The sequence below is a fragment of the Thrips palmi genome, unplaced genomic scaffold, assembly GCF_012932325.1.
Source record: "Thrips palmi isolate BJ-2018 unplaced genomic scaffold, TpBJ-2018v1 HiC_scaffold_16, whole genome shotgun sequence".
Classification (NCBI taxonomy): domain Eukaryota; kingdom Metazoa; phylum Arthropoda; class Insecta; order Thysanoptera; family Thripidae; genus Thrips; species Thrips palmi.
In genome coordinates this window covers 11219713-11241098 of record NW_023144625.1, presented here as the reverse complement: position 1 = coordinate 11241098, position 21386 = coordinate 11219713, and the positions used below count along the sequence as shown (strand labels likewise).

General features: G+C 37.5%; 4 protein-coding genes across 8 annotated transcripts; 2 read left to right on the top strand and 2 right to left on the bottom strand.

Moving 5' to 3' along the window:
• The first annotated feature begins 232 nt into the window (after nt 1-232).
• LOC117642605 (sorting nexin-2) lies at nt 233-4555 on the top strand. The gene is made up of 11 exons (XM_034380914.1): nt 233-425; nt 1035-1118; nt 1197-1274; nt 1361-1610; nt 1702-1860; nt 1953-2074; nt 2165-2371; nt 2461-2553; nt 2623-2766; nt 2845-2997; nt 3080-4555. The coding sequence occupies exons 1-11, from the start codon at nt 327-329 to the stop codon at nt 3128-3130; spliced, it is 1440 nt and encodes a 479-aa protein (XP_034236805.1). The 5' UTR covers nt 233-326; the 3' UTR covers nt 3131-4555.
• Nucleotides 4556-4632: 77 nt separating this feature from the next.
• Nucleotides 4633-14749, bottom strand: LOC117642603 (GTPase-activating protein skywalker). Of its 5 annotated transcripts, none has more exons than XM_034380909.1 (12): nt 14574-14749; nt 12821-13040; nt 12540-12690; nt 12275-12463; nt 12067-12191; nt 11878-11985; nt 11609-11782; nt 11302-11520; nt 10521-10607; nt 9118-9276; nt 8808-9037; nt 4633-8726 (listed from the first exon to the last, which is right to left on the bottom strand). In XM_034380909.1, the coding sequence occupies exons 2-12, from the start codon at nt 12995-12997 to the stop codon at nt 8585-8587; spliced, it is 1761 nt and encodes a 586-aa protein (XP_034236800.1). In that variant the 5' UTR covers nt 12998-13040; nt 14574-14749; the 3' UTR covers nt 4633-8584. The 5 variants fall into 5 exon arrangements, with proteins under 5 accessions (XP_034236800.1, XP_034236801.1, XP_034236803.1 ...); XM_034380910.1 differs by lacking the exon at nt 14574-14749 and adding an exon at nt 14463-14560; XM_034380912.1 differs by lacking the exon at nt 14574-14749 and adding an exon at nt 14273-14430.
• An 829-nt stretch (nt 14750-15578) lies between these two features.
• Nucleotides 15579-18891, top strand: LOC117642222 (tafazzin homolog). Its single transcript, XM_034380171.1, has 4 exons — nt 15579-15696; nt 16058-16186; nt 16267-16415; nt 16487-18891. Exons 1-4 carry the CDS (start codon nt 15579-15581, stop codon nt 16874-16876), a joined length of 786 nt encoding a protein of 261 aa, XP_034236062.1. The 3' UTR covers nt 16877-18891.
• A 187-nt stretch (nt 18892-19078) lies between these two features.
• On the bottom strand, nt 19079-21206 carry LOC117642221 (POC1 centriolar protein homolog A). The gene is made up of 8 exons (XM_034380170.1): nt 21040-21206; nt 20788-20956; nt 20285-20682; nt 20005-20204; nt 19801-19920; nt 19561-19719; nt 19363-19457; nt 19079-19263 (listed from the first exon to the last, which is right to left on the bottom strand). Exons 2-8 carry the CDS (start codon nt 20946-20948, stop codon nt 19119-19121), a joined length of 1278 nt encoding a protein of 425 aa, XP_034236061.1. The 5' UTR covers nt 20949-20956; nt 21040-21206; the 3' UTR covers nt 19079-19118.
• Between the last annotated feature and the right edge of the window lie 180 nt (nt 21207-21386).

Below are 21386 nucleotides of genomic sequence, written 5' to 3'. Positions count from 1 at the left end.
GTTGTTTTCATAGAGTTTCAATCCCTTTCTCTACTCGGACAAAGATTCACGAATTTATGAGGGTTCTCCCAAGACCCACAAGTGGAGCGACAGCGGCGACAGCCACTGCCGGGACTGCCGCGCCGCGGCGCTCTCTAGCGCCGGAAGTGAGAACCACCGCCGCGCCTAGAGACTCTAGAAACCGCGCCGCCCCTTTCCGGCTCCATTCGCCCGTCCCCCCCCTCTCCCTGCCTCTTCCCCTCCCCTCCCCAGTGTAGTGAGTGTACTGTCGTCGGCAGGTTGATTGCTTCGCATTTGCACTTGCACGGTGTTCAGTAGAAACGACGATGGCTGACGACAGGGAACCTCCACCGCTGTTCGAGAACGTGGACATTAGCAAACACGACGAGGACGGCAGCGAAGACATTTTCAGTTCGGCTTTCGATGTGAGTATAATGGTGTAGGCCTGATGTGGATGACCATGGTCGGCTCGGCCGGTCGGTCACATAATGCTTGGTTGTAGCTCCCGTCTCGGTGTCGTAATGATCACACATTGGACATTTTATTTGCCGCTCTTACCGGAAATTATTTTTTCCACTTAATGAATCCCTGTTGAAGGCTGCTCACTTTTGGTGCTAGTTATCGTCGTGGGGGTGTGGGGCTGTCAGTGAGGTTATGGAAGGGCACCTCGAAATGTCATTTTGACACACCTACTTTGTCAGGCTGAGCACCGCTCAGGCACTGACCACGGCCTAGAATTCGAACGTAGAATTCACAAACCGGGTTTCTGAATCCTCCAATTCCTGGACCAACTTCACTGTTTCAAAGTTTACCTGTCAAAATTGACCTTGAAAATGTACACAAAATGCAACACTTCCTATTCATTTGAAAACAATGCACCAATCTATGGCTGCCTTTCTGTCTCTATTGTATTACTCCTAAGAACTGATTTGCTGACGGTTACTGCTAAATTTATCTTTTGTCACTTTCAGGAGTCTTATTTTGAACTCTGTTCAATTGATCTAATTAAATATTTCTCTCTGCTTTATGTCTAGGACATCAGTGGCTTAAGCATATCTAATAGCAGACCCGTCGAAGTCAATGGTGATTCTAAAACCTCTCAAATTAATCATGCCAAAGTGAGTTTCTTGCATCAATGCTCAATGCATTAGTCTCGTTCATTGTTTTGGATTACTCAACTGTTTTTGATTTTGCAGGATGAATTAAGTGATGCTATGGAAGACACTTCACCAACTGCTGCTCCCAAAAAAATTATTAACAATGATGCTAGAGAAGTATGTTATTGTTCTTTTATTCATTTCTTGTTCTGTTTTGAGCCTCACTCTCATGAAATGGTATGTTAATCCTCATTTGTTTTCAGCAAATGGAAAGGGATGGGGGAGACCAATTTTTGGAAATAACAGTCTCTGAGCCCAGTAAGAGAGGAGAGGGTATGGGGGCATTTGTTGCTTACAAAATAGTAACCAGGACCAATATGAAACTCTTTCGGAAGCAGCAGTTCTTTGTTTATCGTCGTTTTTCCGACTTCCTTGGACTTCATGATAAGCTTGTGGAAAAATACTTAAGGTCAGGCCGGATTATCCCTCCTGCTCCTGAGAAAAGTGTCATTGGTTAGTGTTTTTCATGATTCAGTTAAGCCCTTTTCAAATTTGCTGCTATTTCAACTTTCTTCAAATTTATTGTCTTGGGGTATGTTTTTAGGCACAACTAAAATCAAGATGTCTAACCAGAATGACCAGCAAAGTCTCACAGGCGATTTTGTTGAGAAACGTCGTGCAGCATTAGAACGCTACATGAAACGAACTGCAGCACACCCAGTTTTATGTGTAGACCCAGATTTTCGAGAATTCCTCGAGTGTGGTATGTATTCTATGATTGGTTAGACCATCTATTCAAGAATGGTTTTGTGCATCCTTTTCAACTTTGTCTCTTCATGTCCCTTTCTCTGTTAGAGGATGAATTACCACGAGCAAACAGCACATCAGCTCTAAGTGGTGCTGGTGTGCTACGCCTCTTTAACAAAGTTGGTGAAACTGTGAATAAGATTACTTTCAAGATGGATGAAAATGATCCTGTAAGCCAAACTTCCATTATTTTTCCCTTATTTTCTCAAACCGGCATTTTTCAACTAATACCTGTGTTGTTTTGAACCCCTTCAATTTAGTGGTTTGATGAAAAAACTACTCAAATGGAGAATTTGGACACTCAATTGAGGAAGCTGCATGGCAGTGTTGAATCACTAGTTCTTCACCGTAAAGACTTGGCAGGCCTCACTTCTTCTTTTGCTAAGAGTGCTGCCATGTTATCTAATTGTGAAGAACACACTGCCCTATCTAGAGCCCTTTCCCAGCTAGCAGAAACAGAAGAAAAAGTAAGGATGGCCCTGGAGGCTTAAAAGTAGTGTTGTTGATGCTTATGGCATTGGTTTGCCTAACATGAATTATCTTGTCATTTTAACAGGTTGAAGCATTACATAACGATCAAGCTAACACAGATTTTTCCATCATGTGCGAACTTCTAAAGGACTACATTGCTTTAATTGGAGCAGTCAAGGTAATGTACCCTCATATTTTAAATGTATCTAGGTTATTATCCATCTAAAGCTAATTTCTTATGTTAAAGGATGTTTTCCATGAGCGGGTTAAAGTTTATCAAAACTGGCAACATGCTCAATTAATGCTCAATAAAAAGCGTGAACAGAAAGCTAAACTGGAGCTTTCTGGAAAACCTGACCGGGGTAATACTGCTGGAGTTGAAGTGATTGAGGTAAATTTTTTTTGTCATCGATAATGCTTTGCTTGTACAGTTAACTCATTAGCTGATATCAATTTTCTTCTTAAACAGTGGCAAGCTAAAGTTGAGCGTGGACAGGAGGAATTTGATGCAATCTCACAAATGATTAAGAGGGAGATGGAACGATTTGAGATAAATAGAGTTAAAGACTTCAAGGATACTGTAATAGTTTATCTGGAGAACCTTATGTTACATCAGCAACAGGTGAGTTTTATATTTAAATCGTTTTCATCGGGTTTGGATGTTCCTGTTGGATATTTCTTACCTTTCTTTTCCTATTTTCTAGCTGGTGAAACACTGGGAAGCGTTTTTGCCAGAAGCAAAGGCTATTGCGTAAATTTCTGCAAAGCGGTATTTTGTAAAGCAAACATCAAGGATAAGTCATCTATAACAAGTGTTTACATGATTATTTTGTATAATATACCGATAGCTCTCAGCGCTTATGGTTTTAATGTACTTGAATACTTTGTGTTTGGGCACAGGATGCCAGTATTGCTAATGAGCAAATGACTTACATGTGCAAGAGTGACGGGTATAGAATTCTTTTTGTGATATCTACTTTTAGTTACTCTTTTCTTCTCCCAACATGTCCTGTTTTTTATAAATGCTCATATTTTTCAGTTAGTTTGATTTTTCCAGTAATCTCTTTCCTGAAAATAAAATAAAGAGATTTTGGTGGTTTTTTCCCTACAGGAATAGTCTTTTCTCAAAGGCATTAGGTTCTTCCTGTTATGCAATTGAGTTAAATTAAAAAATGTGATATTGTTCTTACATCTATTGCTTATTGGTTTTCTTCACAAGTATTACAAAACTGACTGATATTTCTCAAGTGCTACTGTAAACTAAAATTTTCTGATAGTATTGAATCCAATGCAGATGGATCTTCCCCATTGTTGATGTGTAAATTTTCATAGGTCCTATTTCATTATGACCTTACAAAGTTGAAAGAAGAAAATATCTTTCTTCCCCAACAATGTCTCTGGAAATGCATGCCTGTAGCTTAAAACTTATTATGTATGAATCAAATGTATCAGAATATCTGTTGTGGCTTATCCTGTGTTTATTGATTATACTGCTTGCTACATTGAATGTGCAATACCATTATTTGATCATTCAGCTAATGATCATGTTATGAGCTTTAAAAGTTATATTCATGTATTTGTTTCCTGCAAATTGTTTTATACTGTTTAAAATATGTTATTATACTCTTGTTACTTTTATAAACTTTCCTACTTGTATTCTAAAATTGCATTGAAAAACAAACCCCATTGGCCATTTTTCAGAGAAGCATATGAAGAACTCTGATTGATTTATTCATAATTAATGATTCAAGCAAGATAATATATTTTTTGATTCCCAGTAACTGTCCTTTCCTTTTTGAGTCAACTGGACGTTTCTCATTGATAGCCACTTTAATCTGCAATTTCATGCTAGTGAACTCTGTTCATGTAATGGGCAGCTCATTGCCATCCCTTTGCACTCTTTTGATTATACATTAATTTTAAGAGATTGTTTTTCTGGTAACACAATGGGTGTCCACTCAATTTTCAAGCAGATTAAGTCATGTTGTTGTTTGTGCATCTAATGGACTTATAGCTGGTTTTAAGTCTGTTTTCCTACATTCCATTTCTTATACTGAGTTATGTATATGTTCTGAGAAAATGCCAACACTCATGTTGTTAGTGTAGGTGTCATATTTGTTTACTGATGTGGTGTTTTATATGGTAATCATGTACAAGAGAAAATACAAAGTTAAATTTTCTATATTGTTCATTTGTTTCAATGTTTGCAAATGAGAAGGTATGAGTGAATGATGTACACACAATGGATTAGACAAGGGAGGATTTTAGCAGCTTTATAACACAACTTGAACACTTGTCTTTTGTTTACAATATTGAATGAGGCAAAGAAATGATAACTTAATTTTATGCAACATGACAACATTTAGAACTGTACAGCTACTATTCAGCAATAATGACAATGATTAAAACATAAAAATAATTGCATAGATGCAACATGTGAAAGTCACTTTCATGTTCAATCCATACAATCTAATAGCACATTAGAAATTATTCAAACAGTCTCAAAAACTTAAAAGATAAAACATAACATCAATTAATTGTAACAGGAAGTTTCATCCAGAAATGTCACAAGGCATTCTGAAAGCAGGCATCCAGACACAACCAAGCACCACAGAAACAAAGAAAACCAAAAAAGAAAAGCTTAATGTATTAGGGAATGTACTCTTCATGACTAAACGAAGATGATTCCCACAACACACATAATGGTGGTGAACACTCAGGAAATACTCTAGCGATGTCTCTACTCCTTAAAAGCAGAAATGGAAAAAAAGGAACAAAGATCTTAGTTAGTTCAGTCACTTCTACCAAACTGAACTTTTTATATGATTTGAATCATTCATAGAATCACTAATACCCAAATTAGGAAATCCAAAAAGCGAGGAAGGCGTTCACATGCAAACATGCAAGACAAACATTCAATTTTTAAAAAAGCACAAGTTTTCTTAAAGCCAGGAAAATTGATTGCCAATGCTTAATGCCTGTCATGAAATGCATCGGACATCTGCTGTAGCCAAGAGGTGCGATCAACCAGTACCAGACAAGTTAATTTCAACACAAGTGTAGGAGAATCACGCTTAACATCCTGAACATCTAATACTGCAACACTTAAGTTTCAATCCATGACGTCAGAGGACAAAATTTCATATACTCAAATCAAAAGTCTCACTGACCGAAATTTCGAGGTGAGTGAAGGGCAATGTGACATTTCTGATTGATGATACCCCAATTACGATAATTATCACTTTGTTTGCAACATAACAACAACCACCAGCTGCATATTTGCTTGGCATTTTGAATGCCAAGTACACAATTTATTCTCTTTCTAAATAAAAGAAGAGAGACATATACATATGTATATATTATATGTATATACATGCATATCGTTCTTCTTGGATTAGTGGCTAATAAACTTCACTCAAGGAAAATGGTACCGATAAACAGGTAACCACACCGCAAAGACTAGAACATAGGAGCAAAGTGCACTCCGTACCCGAAGTTCCGAATGCACCGGAAACTTAATTAAAGGGATAATTTGATAAATGCATTTGCCCTGTAAATAGCAAACTCGAAGTGTATTAGTTCAAAGTATAGGTTTAACAATATTAAAAGTTTCTGAAAAAATTATTCCCTTTTTTTTTACTGATAATTAGGTGTTGGTGTGAGGGTTAAGGAAATTCCCACTTCCAATTTGAAATAACATGTGCAACGGCCACAGGAACAACGGAGTGGGAGAGCCACGGATTAAGGAGGAGGGGGACAGACGTTTTTCAACAATCTTGCTCGGGCTCCAAGCCAAACTTGCAGTATCCTGGTTACTCTAAAACTTGAACGGGACTTCAGATACACATACCAGCACACATACAAATAACAGAACATTCATCTACACATACGTCAATACATTTAGTACACAGATGAAAGGGTATTAAATGTCCAATCATCAAAATTAATCATAACACGAATATTTTTTCTTTTTAGAAACAACTTTTTTTTGGGAATTCATGTCAGATTTTAACAAGGCAGGATTAGGCAAAATTTGAGAATACAGGTTACTGTTGAAACCAAGTGGTTTGACCAAAGTGCAATGAATATACATCAATAAGTAGTAGTACAGCTTTCTTTTTTTTTTTTTAAAGTAAGGGGACAATCAGCAATCATACTACTTTTCAGATGCTAGGTACTGCTTCAACCCCACAAAGGAATTTCTAGACACAATTACTCAACTTTAAAGACGTAACCAAAACAAGTCATCCCCTAAAATGGCATTTCAATACTTAAAACAAAGCTACATTTACTAAAACAATACAACAGTCCAGTTATGGCTTTGGTCAACAATAAGCTAACAAATAACTCCAATATTTACGTCACACTGCAAGGAAAAGGAGCACTAGCATTCCTTTCCAAAATAAAGAAATGAAAGAGGAGGAGAGAGGGGGGAAAAAAGAAGACCCTACATTTCAGTTTTTGGAGTTGGCAAAACTGTCAAGTTTTGCAGAGAACAAGTCTCAATCACAGTTGTTTACACACAACACTAGTAGATAACAGGTAAAGAAGAGAATGGGAAGCCAATGTGAAAATAAGAAAGGATCAGTTTCCTGCAATAAAAACTCTTCACACTACACTTGAGTGTTGCGGTCAGTTAATATAATAAGCTCACTGGGAATATGAAAATTATAACTTTTCTTAAATCACAAGGAGAACAGAATTTCCAACTTCAAAATGACTATAATAACATTTGAGTGCCACAAGAGATGATTTTGTTTTAAACATAGAAAACTGCTTACATAAAATTGCTATTATATTTTTAAAAAATAAAAACACACAATAGCACATTTATTTTTACTCACACATATGGTTAGGCCTTAAAACACAAAGCTACATCCAGTGAGAGCTTGGGTCACAAATGTATACTTAATTTTGGACTAACAAAGGCAAAGCATCTAGGGAACAAAAATTAGCACTACAATTTAGCAGCTTGATAGATTCTACAATAATCAGCAATCACAATTTCTTTGATACACAGTTAACATGAGTGAATATATTGTTGTATTATGTCATGTCTTGCACAGTGGTGTACATGGGACTTTCTTTTAGCTACAAGCTATGATACAATGTAACTTCCCTATTCCCTTTTTGAATATAAAATTGACAATATGATGGAAAGACAGAGCGTAAGCCTGCAAGTCTCAGTGAACACAAAACGTTTGGTCATGGTAATTACTGGGCTCCATATCTGCCAAAGATGCATGTTTATGAAAAAAGTGGACTCAGTTTAGTCATTCCACTAAACTAAGTTTTGAGAGTCTGAAAACTTTGGAATAGAAAAGGATGGCAAAAGTGAGCATTGACTCAATTTTAAGAGTGTACATCTGTGATGAATCATGATCACTCTAATAAATAATGGTACACACAATGATGAAGCTTCTAATATAAACACGCAAAGCATTAATTAATATTGAACCTAATGTACACACAGACTCTTATAGTTCTACCAGACAAACACTACATTTTATGGTGCTATACAATATAATTTGAAATACAAAACTTCACATGTAGTATGTCATAGCAAAACTGCTCCATTACACGTTCAACTTGCATGAAAAATTTGTATCTGAATGGAACATTTGAAGGAACGCCTTGTCTTTCCACCCACTAAGGTTGAACACAGATAAAATGTATTGCCATGAGAACAATGATTATGGATACTAAACTGAACAATAGATACGGTCAGTAATAATGACTTGTGATCAATAACGACCATGACAAGTAGCTAACTTCATTTTAGACAAGGAATAAAAAATAAATAAAAACAGTTTAAGAATCTTCTAGTCCTTCATTTTAACATTCTCAGTAAAATGTTTTAACTATACCCTCCAAATTCCAGAAATAGAAAATAATTTTAAAATGTGCAAAATTATTAACGAGCAATTACTCCTGAAACAAATATTAAAGGTATATCCCTAACATGATACGAAAACCATTCATGCATAGTTGTACATTTAGGATATGGCACATGCTGATGCCAAGAGGAAGAGAAACTTTAACCAATATGCGAACATGTTGACAGAACAAAGAAATGATCTTTTCCTTTTTACAAAAAATAAAAATAATAATAGTGAAAATTGGTTGAATATTGCATTGATGATACAGTGATAGTTGTGATCAGTCAAGATATTTTTTCTTTATGTAACTGTCAGATGACACTTCTGCATTCATGCTCCAGCAAACCCATAAACCTCCAACACACGTATCTCAAAGTCACCACTGGCACATAGAGGAGGATTATTGAAGGTGAGACAACGATCCGTCTTGCCATACCGTATGTTTTCATCCATCCAAATAGCTTGTCCTTCCCTGATATAAAGAAAACACAGAATCAAATTTGTAGCAACTCAATATATGCAAAACAGAAAATATAAAAAAATTGATACACACCCTCCACCAATTGTAATCATCTTGTGGTCAGCTGCTAGAAATAGCTCGGCTGAATGATTTAGTTGCTTCTCTCCTGGACTCTGCTCCATGCCAACCCAAGGATATTTAGCACGTTCAGGATAAAGACTAAATAGGAATGTTTCACCAGTGCCAAAGTAAGCCTGGCGATTACCTCTATCGTCTTTGACATTGCGTTCATACCAACGTGTTGAGCAATAGGCCCCAAATACCTGAACCAAAAGGAGCAGTTTCGTGTTACCTATAAATGGGATGGAAAATAAACCTTACTTTACAAAAAGTGTTTACAAACCTCATTGTTGCTAGTTTTAATCATTAACAACGTAGGTTCATGTTGCTCAACTCGAACATAAAATGTAGTCAAACTACAACCATGCTCTTCCGTAGTATACAATAGAATTGGCTGGTACATTGTGATTCTCACAGGCAACCAAGACCACAATGTGAACAACTGAAACATAAAAATGAAAAATCCATCAGTACAGAACAGATAAAATGACTCACATACATCTGTAGATACTTTTGGGGTATTCACATATACAAGCTACGACCGTTTTTCTTTTACTTATATAATGGAAAGACAGACATCCTATGTTCTAAAACAACTTAATTAAAAACCTAAATATAGCACTAATGCCCCACATTACAAGTTAAGCTAACTTCAGAAATGATTGTACCACGACCAAGACTGATGTTCACACATTCACTCACTATGTACAATGACAATGTATGGCCAGATTTTACAAAATCGAATCTAAAGAGCAAAATTGGGAATTGTAATACAATAATACACACCAAACAAAAATGAACAATGATACCTGTTTAGTGATCACTAACGCTTCTTACTGGGGCAGACCAAAAACTCCTGTTGAAATAAAGAAATAAAAATAAAACCTAATTTTAGACTAACGTGACTGCAAATAAATTTCAGATCGACATTTGACTAAAGCTTGAAAAAGGAACAAAACAATGTGTTGTTTGCAGACTAAGAAACATTCATATTGTGGCTGCACTGAAAGTTCAGCCCAAGCAACAGTTCTTAACAATAAGAATAAGAATAATAAGTGACTACAACACAAGCTGCAGACACACTTAAAATATAAGAAAAAGGAAAAAGCTCCAACTACACATGCATCACATATCAAACTATTAAAAAAAAAGGGGGGGGGATTTAAAAAATATAAATGATTATGTATATACATAAGGAGCATGCATTATGATGATGATCGAGTCCAAAGCACTAACTGAAATTGCAGTAAAGTCACTTGAAAGTTGGAGCATAGTTAGCTCATAGAGTGCAAGGTTTAAGAATTAGCAAGTAATAGCTTGCATGACAACTAGTTACAAATCAGTACTCTTTTGCCTAATGGCTACCAGTACATCAGTGGTTTCTATTCAATCTTCTTTGAGGGGAGTTCACAGATTTTACCGTTTGTGAGAAGAAGACAACAAAGAGTAGTTAAGAAGACTTTCCTATATCAAAGACTTCATACAACGAAAATATAACTCATTAACTGAATACACGGGACTTAAATGCGCATCAAATTTTTTTATCCGGAGGTGAAGCTTGAAGCATGACAACAATGTTGCTACAACCACCTTAAAAACATAAGTGAAGAAAAAAATCTACAGACATCAATTAAGCTAATTACAGTATAATGGAGATGTGAAAGAAGGGAGAACTACAATACTCACTTCCTCTTGAGAAACAATGGCAGAACGGATCTTGTAGATAGGGTACACTCCCATAGCATGAGTGCGAGGTTCAGGAGAGCGAGAACCCTTAAGGTAGCAGCAATAAATAGACAAACAAACCATCACCATCACCCAAAGAAAGCATAATACATTCAGAGAACATCCAAGCAAATCCCAATTCAAGACACCAGAGAAGCTTCTTTGTCACTGGGAAACCAAACCATGCAAAAGTTGAAGGGACAGATACTCTATCCAATAAAAATGACAGATGTATAAGAAAATTGTAAGAAGGAGTTCTGCTACAAAAATAGGATTCAGAATAATACTTTGACAACATTACACAGGGCTCTTTAGCCAGAAAAGAGTGTCACTCAAAGAAAATATACCAGCAACAACTTAAACTAAACTATGCCCTGACCTATATACCCTTAGAGCCAGTAGCAGTTTCAGAAGCCTAGCACTCCAATCTGCTCATTCCCATCCTTCTCATCTATTGGGTGGTATTGGGCAGGTTGGAGGGAAATTAAAGATTTTGTAGTAGAGAGAAGGAATATGATGTAGAATGCATGAATTCAAAGCATAGGAGTACTGACATGAGTTAAAGTCGGTTAAAGTTCAAACAATGGAAGGGATGAAATTTTTCCATTCTAGATATTTTCCAGTGTGCCATTACTAAATTAGTAACTGTATTCATTTTGAAATGTTAGAAGAACACATGTTTAAAAGCCAGCATCCATACTAAACAACAAAACCTAAAACATTGGTCAGGATGAAATCTTACCTCCCGAATTGTCAGCGTATGGGACACAAGCTGTATGTTGTTTTGAGACTGAGAAGTAGGCAGATTTTCGGATGAACGGGAGCGACTGATTTGTTGGGAGTTTGAAAGTACTGGCTTACTCTTCAGCAGCATTTCTGTTTTTACAAAAACCCTCTGAATGTATGAGGAACTGAGACCCCTTACACTGAAGGCAGTACGCAAAACTTTTGTAGGGCTAACCTGGAAAAATGAGATAAGAATATATCAGTAATGAAACATAAATCTTAGGTTATTTACTGCACGACCAAGTCACGATTGGTAAACCTACAGGCATTTGTCTGCAGAACTTAGTTAAAGCATTGTCAACACCTTGAGCTGCAAGCTCCGCACTCCACTCAGAGCTTTGACAGGTGGAATACTTATAAAAAAGGAAGAGAATTGCCATTGCCACACGATACAAAACTTTAATACCCTCATGAAAAAAGCAGTCCATGACCCGGACCTAGAAATAAAATAAAATAACAATGTCCATTTAAGTTATCAAATGATAGCAGCAGAAAATTTTACCTGTTTTCTACATGCAAGGCACACACTTACTAGATGAGTGAAAGGTAAACCTTGAAGAATCCACCATAGCCAGTCAGCATATATTCTCTCTGAGCGAGCATCAGAACAGTGTCGGGCAAGATGAGCAGCAGCTGATTTCTAAAAAGCAAGAAAGTGAAAGTCATTTTTTAACACAATATGCTACCTTTCCAGACATCAGAGTACCATCAAATATCTTACCATGTGCTTTTTGGTTATTAGCATAACTGTACGCCAAGTAGCTTCATTTAATAGTTTTGTTTGTGTGATGAATGTTTTGTCTTTAGATGAAATGAGGCTTGCTAAACTGTTATAGCATTCTTCCTCTGAAAAAGTGATAGTTTTTTAATGGAATCCTGTCTTATTATTATGATATACTGGAAAGAAATGACCCCAGAGAGAAACTTGCCTGACATAAAATGCAGTAACAGAGCAGCAATTGGATACAGTGCTGGGGAGTAGGTTATATCTGGACAAGAGAAACCTAGAACACATACTACTCGATCGGCTAAACTTCGTCCACGCCGAGTTAAATGGTATGGCAGGCAGTGCGTATTCTCCACAAATGCAGGAAGTAGCATGGGTTTATCAGATACATCTAGAAAAGTGAAAAGTACGGTGTCATAAAAAACCACTTATGTGACAGTTTGTAAACTTAATATAATGATAAAAACCTGTGGTGCCAAACAGTTGATTAACCAATTCCCAATAAAATCCATCTTGCATGGGACGGCTGCTTGAGTGCTGTTTGCAGAGGGCTGGCCATAGCTGAGCTCTGATGGTGTGATTAGTGGGCCAGCCCTGTTCTCGAAGAATGAGCTTCACCTGCAACAGGAGAAAAGGTAATTTCAGCTTTCAATCAAATATCCCTAAAATACTTTTAAGTCAAAAAATAATTAAAAAAAAAAAACATACAAAGAAAGAAACAGTAAAGATGAGCATAGAAAATACCTACATCTCTCTTTCGGCCAGCTTGAATGAGTGAACTAATCTCACTCCATGACTTTAGAGGCTTGGCATTCTTCTTTGCAGGACTGTCAGGAACAATGGGAATACTACTGGTGTCCACATGTGCCGGGAACACCTCGTACATATCTGACTCCTCTTCCAGTGTTGACAGCATCACTGCCATCTAACCTTACTGGCCTATGTTTGATCAAAAAGCATCATTGTCTCTGAAACAAAAATGTGAATAAAAGTTTAAAATAGCTGAAAAGCTCCAGTTAAAATTTTACATAAAATCAGCTCCACATTACCGAACAATGACAGGAATTTGACACTTATGGTATGCCTACACTTCTAACAGCCAAACCCATCCACCAATTTAAGTGTTATTTGCAATAAAAGAATAAGAAAGCATACAAAATCTTGAAGAACCCCCAAGGTGCAAACCTAAAACCATTTTGCCAGTTCAAACTCTGCCTTTCACGCAGAAAAATTTCTCATTCAAGTGACAGAAAGCATACCATGTTACAGCTTGATACTGTTCAGAAAGTCGGGCTGACAATACAAAGCTGATGCTCCTTCAGATAGAGGCTAGTTCCATCCGCATTCTTATCTAAGCAGAGACCACAACAACAGTTGGTGAATGTCTCTCTCATGCAGGAGTGGAATGGGTAATCAAAATTAAGAGCACACACACAGACATGAAAATGATGGCAGGGATTTGATTAATGAAAACGACAAATAAGAAATAACGACATCAACAAAAAGACAAACTGGAAAAGGGGGTGAAGGAGGTGGGGAGAGATGAAAGGTTGCTTGACAATTGACAGTGATATAGAGGGGGAAACATGTGAAAAAGAGCATAGATAGCAACAAACCGAGAAAATTTAAATGCTGGCAATTACAGCCAGCATAGTATGGGACAAGGGACAAACCATTGAAGTATTTCCCAAGCAGATTTACTCAAACTAACAGGCTAGAAACCCACGACTACAGAAATGATGCTGGACAAGGTAGAAAATACAGAGAGGAAAAATATAAAAACATCAGTCATCAACAAACTGAAACCTAGGGCTTACTGTCACACTAATTGCCAGCTCCTTTGATTACTTCATTGTATGAATAAAAGGCAGAGTTCACAAAGATAATGATGCAAGCTCATTGAAAAGCTATTAATTTAGATCATCCCAAATTGATGTGCCGTAAAATCTTCAACAATTCACCAAAGAAAAAGAAAATTGAAAATAGAATCCCATTAATTAACAATTTAACTAAGTAAGGAGCATACAAAACCCAAAGAATTGCACAAAAATACATCAGACTGATAAAGTTATAGGTTATGTATTAATCTTCCCTCGGTCTGGTACGACAACAAAGACTTCCGTGAGATTATTAGCATCAATAAGGGAGAAAGTTTTATTTTCGCTTAACATAATGAAGAAAAAAAATTGATTCGATGCACCGATTTTCAGCTCGAAAAGTTGACAATTCAGAGCGGTAGACAGGAGGTCGTTGAAGAGCACCGTCTTCGTTCATAAAATTCCTCCAGCAGGGCTTGCTAATTTGGTTTTACTACACAGACGGACAGAGAACTCTAAAGATTGTTGTCCTGACGAGTACTGTAAAATTGTGTCAAATATAGCACTGTTTACCTTTCCATCAGAGTCAACAAACACAGCGGACATTCAAGACTTGCGACCTTTCAGCCGCTCTCAGTTTTCGGCATGGAGTTGCCAAGAAAACAAAAAAAAATGATTTCTCACCTGCCAGTCCCAAAAGCGTAGCCAATTTTGTTGACTGTCAATTCTCAGTTTGAAAGAACAACCACAAACCACGGGTTATTTTTTTTTCAACAAACAAATTCTTCTTGATTTGGGGCGGAATAGTTTGTGATCATGTCATGTGAGAGGGGAGATTCGTGATCGGCCCCCCTTGCCAAAGCCCTTGGTTGCGCTGAATCTCCGCAAGGCAGCGAAAAATCTGCCTTCCCTATGCTCTTTCCCGCGCCCCGTTCTTCCCACTAGCATCATCGAAGGACATGCTGCAGTTTATCAAAGAGTTCATTCGGGTGAAAATCGTTTATTGAAACCAAGCGAGATGTCCCTTTCGCTCACCTAAAATCTTTTCGTTCGATTTATGCTTTCTGAGATGAGCGACTCCCGGGCGGATAGACGGCCTCATCCCGATTGGTCGGCGACGCGAGCCCCCTTCGCGCCGGCGCAACTGATGGATGAATTCAAACCGTAGAAACCAAGGTCACTTTTTCTTCTGTGATTTAGAGTGTTTGCACAGTGGTGCCGTTTTTCATAATCCATCATAATATCCTCAGCACGGCACAAAAACCTCAGCAGAACACAACATTCTAAACGGGCTCCGAGCTACCTTGCACGAAGCAGCCAATCAAACCGCTCGCTCGGCGCTTCACACCAATCGCCCCCCTCCCGTTCCACCGTCGGTTGTCACCCACGGGTCTTGGCTCGCACAAGGAGCCTTAATAATACATGCTAATGAATGGGATATACCTGGCTCCGATACAGAACTAGAAGCACAATTCCACGAATTTATTGATGGAAAATCGATATCCCCCCCCCCACCCATCCCCGCATCCCCTACTGGCGCCCTCTAGGTAAACCCCCCTTCACCTCCCCCTCCTGCCCCCACTTCGTCTCGACCGCAGCCCCAGCTGTTTCACGACGGAGAAATGGTGTCGCCTGTTGTGGAAATTGTCTGAACGATTTGACCCATTTCTGTGCTTTTATACAACGAAAATGGAGTACAAGATCGACTGGATATTTCCTAAATTACGAAAACCATATCGGCTGTGCTGGAATATCGCAAGTTCAATAACTGTCGTTGCTGTTGGGATTTTTAGCAAAATATTTTTAGGTTAGTTGGTTAGGATTACGTTGGGATTAAGTCGCTATTTTATCTTTTCGGAATTCTTGTTTGTCTACTTCATATTTCGTTTTAATAATAATTTTTAAAAAGTGTTCGAAGCAATACATGATAAGCCCAGCTCATAATCATTTATTGAACACAAAATCAATAGTTCTGAGACAGAACCTTAATGTAGGGAAAATATTGTTCTTTTATCTTCTCAAAAGTAATGTCCGTTACACTGTCACACCTCTGAAGTATTTGACTTTTCAATTTCTGAAATTCCTCAACTTATGCATTAACAGACATTTTTTTAAAATTTTCAGCATAGAACCTTGGACATTTGAAATAATAGTTTTGTTCATTTCAGAATGGCTCAATACAACCAAAGTATACAATCGGGAGGTAATATCTACAGCTTTAGACAAGAGGCCAAAAAATATCCCTCTTATCACTGTTTCCAATCATCACTCGTGTTTTGATGATCCTGGTTTATGGGGTATGTTGTATTGTCCAGAGAGTGGTTGAAATAGATTAAATGTAAATGAAGTAACATATTGAGTTTTATTTGTTCCACAGCCAGCCTTGAATGGAGACACCTACTGAATCGGAGAAAAATGCGCTGGTCGTTAGCAGCTCATGATATTTGTTTCACGAACACATTTCATTCATATTTCTTTATGCTCGGCAAGTGTGTGCCAGTTGTAAGAGGAAATGGTGTCTATCAAGTAAGTAAACTGACTTAGAAGCTAACATTTCTCCGTAAGAATGTAATCTAACCCACATTATGCCATTGCAGGATGCCGTAAACTTCTGCATTGAGAAGCTAAATCAAGGTGAATGGGTCCATGTATTTCCAGAAGGTCGTGTAAATATGACCAAAGAGTTAATTCGTTTAAAATGGGGTGTGGGGCGCATGGTGTACGAATCCCCCACAGTGCCTCTAATAATCCCCATGTGGCATGAGGGTGCAGACACCGTGTTACCAAATGAGCCTCCATATTACCTCAGGGTAGGGAAGAAGGTGACCCTAGTTTATGGTGAACCTATAGATCTGTCAGTGCTGGTGAAAGATTTAAAGCAAAGAAAGGCTACAGAAATTGAAGCGCGAAAGGCCATTACTGATGCCATTCAAAATGAGCTAATGAAGCTGAAGGAAAAAACAGAGAAAATCCATTTGACATCTTGACATATGCTTTTTTATCACTGTAAGTGATGATGCTTCGAATCTTCGATCCAGATCCATTGTAGTGTTGTGTATGTTTTTTTAATTATTATTATTATTATTATTATTATTGTTTCTAAGTTGTTTTGTTACATAATTTTAATGGTCCAGCCCAGGGTCTATGTTAAATTTTTGACAACATTATAGTAACCTGTTTTATTCAGGGACTTGCCTATAAATTATTTAACTCTTTTGTTCAGCTTCAAGTGGAAGCTTATGCAATGGATGTGGAATTAATTTGCAGAAAACCAAAGCTATGCTGAGATATAAAGTAACATTAAGTGGTTGGCTTTCAGTTGAGAACAAATTATGCAGTACAAATAAAAGGCATGTCTAGTCTGCCATTTAAGGCATTTTGGTATATCCATTCCTCTCCTGCTGCCTTTTTAAATCCACTGCAAGTGCATTCTCTTTATCTCATTTCCTATATCATTATTCTTGTGTCCTCTATTCATGCTCGATAGTAATTGTTACAATGACTGCACATTGCACTCAAAGAATTCCCACCTTTTTCTTGGATTTATCTGTTAACTGTGTATTGACTTTACCTCACATGAAAATGTACATGTGGATGTTGCGCAGATTGGATTTCTTGTCTGTTTATATCACTCTAACTAAAGAAATCTAAAATTTGTGCTTAGTATGTACCTTATCAAAGATAACTTGACGTTCCCAAGTAGATATAGATTTTTGTTGTGAAAAAAAAAGTTTTGTTCAAAGGGTTGTGTTTATACACTGGGGAAATTGGGTTAGTTAAATTATGAGATCGTATTAACATGGTTGAATCAGCTAGATGAAATTGACAGTATGTATAAACAAACTGAACATTTTGGGAGGGGCTGGGGAGGGGGGTAGATTTTCACTCATGTAGTATGCCTTAACAGCAGACTGTATTCTGGTTATAAGATTAGCATGATATACTAATTTTCTTTCATCTTATTTATTATTGGCAATGATACACTTACTTCCTAAGCTCTGCTATGCAGCAGACAGAAGATCTGTGTGACTCCTGTTGATGGTACTGTTTTTTGTTTGTATTTGTTACGCAACCCATGAAGGGCCTTTAATGTGATTCAAAAACATTTTAAGCAGTATTCAGAACTTAACTTTCTGAACCATTTTTTTTTTTTTTACAAATCATACAACTGATGCAGATGTTGGTTGTGTGGTATGAGATCTGTAGAATGTCCAGTGAAAGGTAACATAGTAGTCACTGTAGGATTGATCTTCCATTTTTTATGTTCTGCCTATTACAATACAATTCTTTCTGGTGCCTAATGTATGTAATGATCTACATTGGACTGATATTTGAACGCCTTAGACAATTGTGCTAGAAATCAGGACAGTATTTTGGAAAATATTCCATTATTTTAAAATTAATAAATATACACTTAAAATGAAAACAACCCATTTAAATATTCCTACTTTTATAAGCTAAAAATTCAAAAAGGTGGTAGTGATAAACTGGAGTTTATATTTTCTAAATTGAGTGAGATGTTTGATAGTAGTTCAAATACAAACTTTTAAGTGCTCAACCCATTTTTTAGCTTATGCCAGTAAAATGCGATTGAAGTTACAACTTGAAGTTGGTCGTTGCCAAAACACATAAATAGCCACATTAATAGCCTGGTGAATTAGGGGGACCATGAATAGATGCTTTCTGCTCCACTTTGGTAGCAAAAACACTTTCAATCTTGAGACTAATGAAACTAGTAAGACCAAATACAAACAATACAATTTTATAAGAAGTGTGAGTAGTAGCTTTTCTTGTTTCAGCAATGAGCACACAAGCAACAAGTATGATAAATTATTAGTGTCATTCCATAAAGGCTATTGGCTTGTTTCTACAATGCTGCTTCACTCTGCACATCTCAAACGTCAAGCTAGAAACTTGCAAAATCTACACCAGATAGGGCGGCTCACAGATAATAAAATCTATTGTACAATTTTATCAGTCAATAAATACGCTCTCTGCTTTATGTTTCCTACTCATTATAAGTACCATTCACTCTGTGCCCAAGAGACCCTTGCAACTCAAGTCACTTGAGCTCTGAGCATCGCCGGGGTTGTACGTACCTCCGATCCCGTTCGTCAATGTTCTCATTAAGTATTGGTTGGATTTGTAAACAAATAGGGTGAGGAATGCTGAACTTAGACTACAAGAAATATCATGAGATAAAACTTTTATTTGTCACACTAAAATTAATCACTTAGCTGATAAGTTCGCCAGCTTTTCTTCCAAAAGGCTCATTCTCTGCTCCAATAACTCCACTGTTCCCTTGAGTAAATTTATTGTTTCATTTTGGAGATTTCTTTCAGCTGCAAAGGTGTTGTGGCAATTGCAGTCTTTCCTGTGAATTTAAACAGCAAAACTCATGAGAACATAAGAAAAGTTGCATTGAATGTCATTCAAAACCATATCATACAACACAAAATACCATGTTACATACTCATTTGCCATTTTATTGTCACCATGTAGTCCACTTTTATGATTTTCTGTGTTGGAATTTCTGTCCTCAAGAGGTTGACTCACTGTGGTAATAACCTGTGAGCAAGGAAGGAAAGTATTATTAACTCTTAAACCAGTACTTTATTTTTTAGGAAGAAATGGACATCACAAATAAGCGACCAAGATCAAAAATATGTACCTGATCAGGTTGCTGCAATTCTTTCAAGGCTGTTCTTGCATCAACTTTGCATTTGACAGGCGAATTCAACTCAGCCACAGTCTCATTCAGACCAGCAGTCTCTTCTCCCAGGGCTGACTGCCAGTCTTCTATGTCAAAATTGGTTTTCCAAACAAAGACCTACAATTTAAAAAATTTGTAAGAGATACCTTATTTAGCAGGACTAAGACTTTTATTATACGTCAAAAAATGAAAGTAAACCTGGTTATCAACACCGGATGACGCAAAGTATTCTCCTGACGGAGAAAAAGCAACAGAGGTGATTGCACCTTCATGGCCTTGCAGTGTGAAGATAGGCCGCCCCTCAAGAAGATCAAGTACCTGATGACAATGACATAATGTGATTAATTAAGGGATCGAAATTCACCTGCTTATTGGTGAACGGGTTTCAGAGCCATATCCTACCTTCATGGTTGCATCTTGACTTGCTGTAAGCAAGTAATTGCCACTTGGGTGGAAAGCAACTCGATTAACTGGACCTTCATGACTGCAATAATGCTGAACCACCTTCAGCGCACGAACATCATAAATTCTTGCCACATTATTGGAGAGTGCCGCCCCAATACAGGTTCCACTTGGGTGCCATTCCACATTGAAAGCATGACCTAGTGCCAGGTACAAGAATAATGATAAAACTAAAACTCACTTAAAGTGGGGACATATGTTATAACAATAATAAGTTTACCTTTGCTTTCATGGAAAGTATGGGTACATTGACCACTGCGGGGATCAAACAGTTTAATCGATTTGTCATCAGCACAAGAAGCCACTGCATTTCCATCTGGTGAGAATCGTGAGCATCTCACCCAATTGCTATGACCAAGAAGTGTTGAGACAAACCGACGTCTGGCAACGGACCAAAGCTTTATACTCTTGTCATCTGAGGACGTAACCAATTGATGTCCGTCTGGAGAGAAGTGCACAGAACGGACACTTCCTGTGTGTGCTCGGAATTCACCTGAGGTCCCTCTGACAGCACTAGGAACCCACAGTCTCACTGATCGATCTCGGGAAGCTGAGGCAACTAAATGCCCCGAAGGAGAGAATGTCAAATCTAACACACCATCAGTGTGTCCCAAAAATCTAAACGCAGGATTGGAGAAAAAAATTAATTGAAGATGACTCTGATGTCCACGAATAGTGACAAGTTTGTGGAATGATGATGTGAAAAATTATAAGGACACAAACCTAAATGCTCGTACAGTTTTGTGAAAATTCCATAGCATCAATGAATTGTCAAGTGAACAAGAGGCAAGCTGCTGAAGAGCTGGATTGAAAGCTAATGCTGTCACGGTATCTTTGTGGCCCCGAAAATGTCGCTCCAGTGAAGGACAATCTGAGGTGGTCATGGTGAAATCTATTCAAGACAAAGAATCCGTGAGATGCATGGTCGAAATGAAGCACTATAGCTGCAAGTTTAATCAAAATTACTTGACTGACCTCTTTTAAGACAGCAAATAACCTTCAAACTTGAGAACCAGACGAATCTGAAAGATTTTTGGAACAATGATAGAGGACAGTTCGATTCTGGTTCTGCCTCCGGCGCGTTTCGGCTTTCAACAAGTAACAATTTTCAAATTTGACGTTCGTTCGTTGGTTTGCTTTTGTTTACTACAAGGAACGAACGTACTACCAACATTTGGAGCCGAAACATGAAATGTCCGTTGTGTTGTCCAGAGGATTTGAATCGTAATTTACCCCATTTTCACTCGATTTTCTGCATTAGTTAGAATTATTAGATATTTTCGGAAGTTTTTAGAAATACTAATAATGTATGGGAATTTTGA

Excerpts from the sequence above, each read along its gene's own strand:
- LOC117642605 (XM_034380914.1), top strand. The coding sequence starts at position 327 with ATGGCTGACGACAGGGAACCTCCACCGCTGTTCGAGAACGTGGACATT. Across the intron at positions 1,275-1,360 it reads TTAACAATGATGCTAGAGAA|CAAATGGAAAGGGATGGGGG; the intron begins GTATGTTATTGT and ends ATTTGTTTTCAG. Across the intron at positions 2,554-2,622 it reads CTTTAATTGGAGCAGTCAAG|GATGTTTTCCATGAGCGGGT; the intron begins GTAATGTACCCT and ends CTTATGTTAAAG.
- LOC117642603 (XM_034380909.1), bottom strand. The coding sequence starts at position 12,997 with ATGGCAGTGATGCTGTCAACACTGGAAGAGGAGTCAGATATGTACGAG. Across the intron at positions 12,464-12,539 it reads TCAACTGTTTGGCACCACAG|ATGTATCTGATAAACCCATG; the intron begins GTTTTTATCATT and ends TCACTTTTCTAG. Across the intron at positions 9,038-9,117 it reads TTAAAACTAGCAACAATGAG|GTATTTGGGGCCTATTGCTC; the intron begins GTTTGTAAACAC and ends CTTTTGGTTCAG.
- LOC117642222 (XM_034380171.1), top strand. The coding sequence starts at position 15,579 with ATGGAGTACAAGATCGACTGGATATTTCCTAAATTACGAAAACCATAT. Across the intron at positions 16,187-16,266 it reads TGATGATCCTGGTTTATGGG|CCAGCCTTGAATGGAGACAC; the intron begins GTATGTTGTATT and ends TTTGTTCCACAG. Across the intron at positions 16,416-16,486 it reads GAGGAAATGGTGTCTATCAA|GATGCCGTAAACTTCTGCAT; the intron begins GTAAGTAAACTG and ends ATGCCATTGCAG.
- LOC117642221 (XM_034380170.1), bottom strand. The coding sequence starts at position 20,948 with ATGACCACCTCAGATTGTCCTTCACTGGAGCGACATTTTCGGGGCCAC. Across the intron at positions 19,921-20,004 it reads GTCAAGATGCAACCATGAAG|GTACTTGATCTTCTTGAGGG; the intron begins GTAGGATATGGC and ends CATTGTCATCAG. Across the intron at positions 19,264-19,362 it reads GACAATAAAATGGCAAATGA|GAAAGACTGCAATTGCCACA; the intron begins GTATGTAACATG and ends TTAAATTCACAG.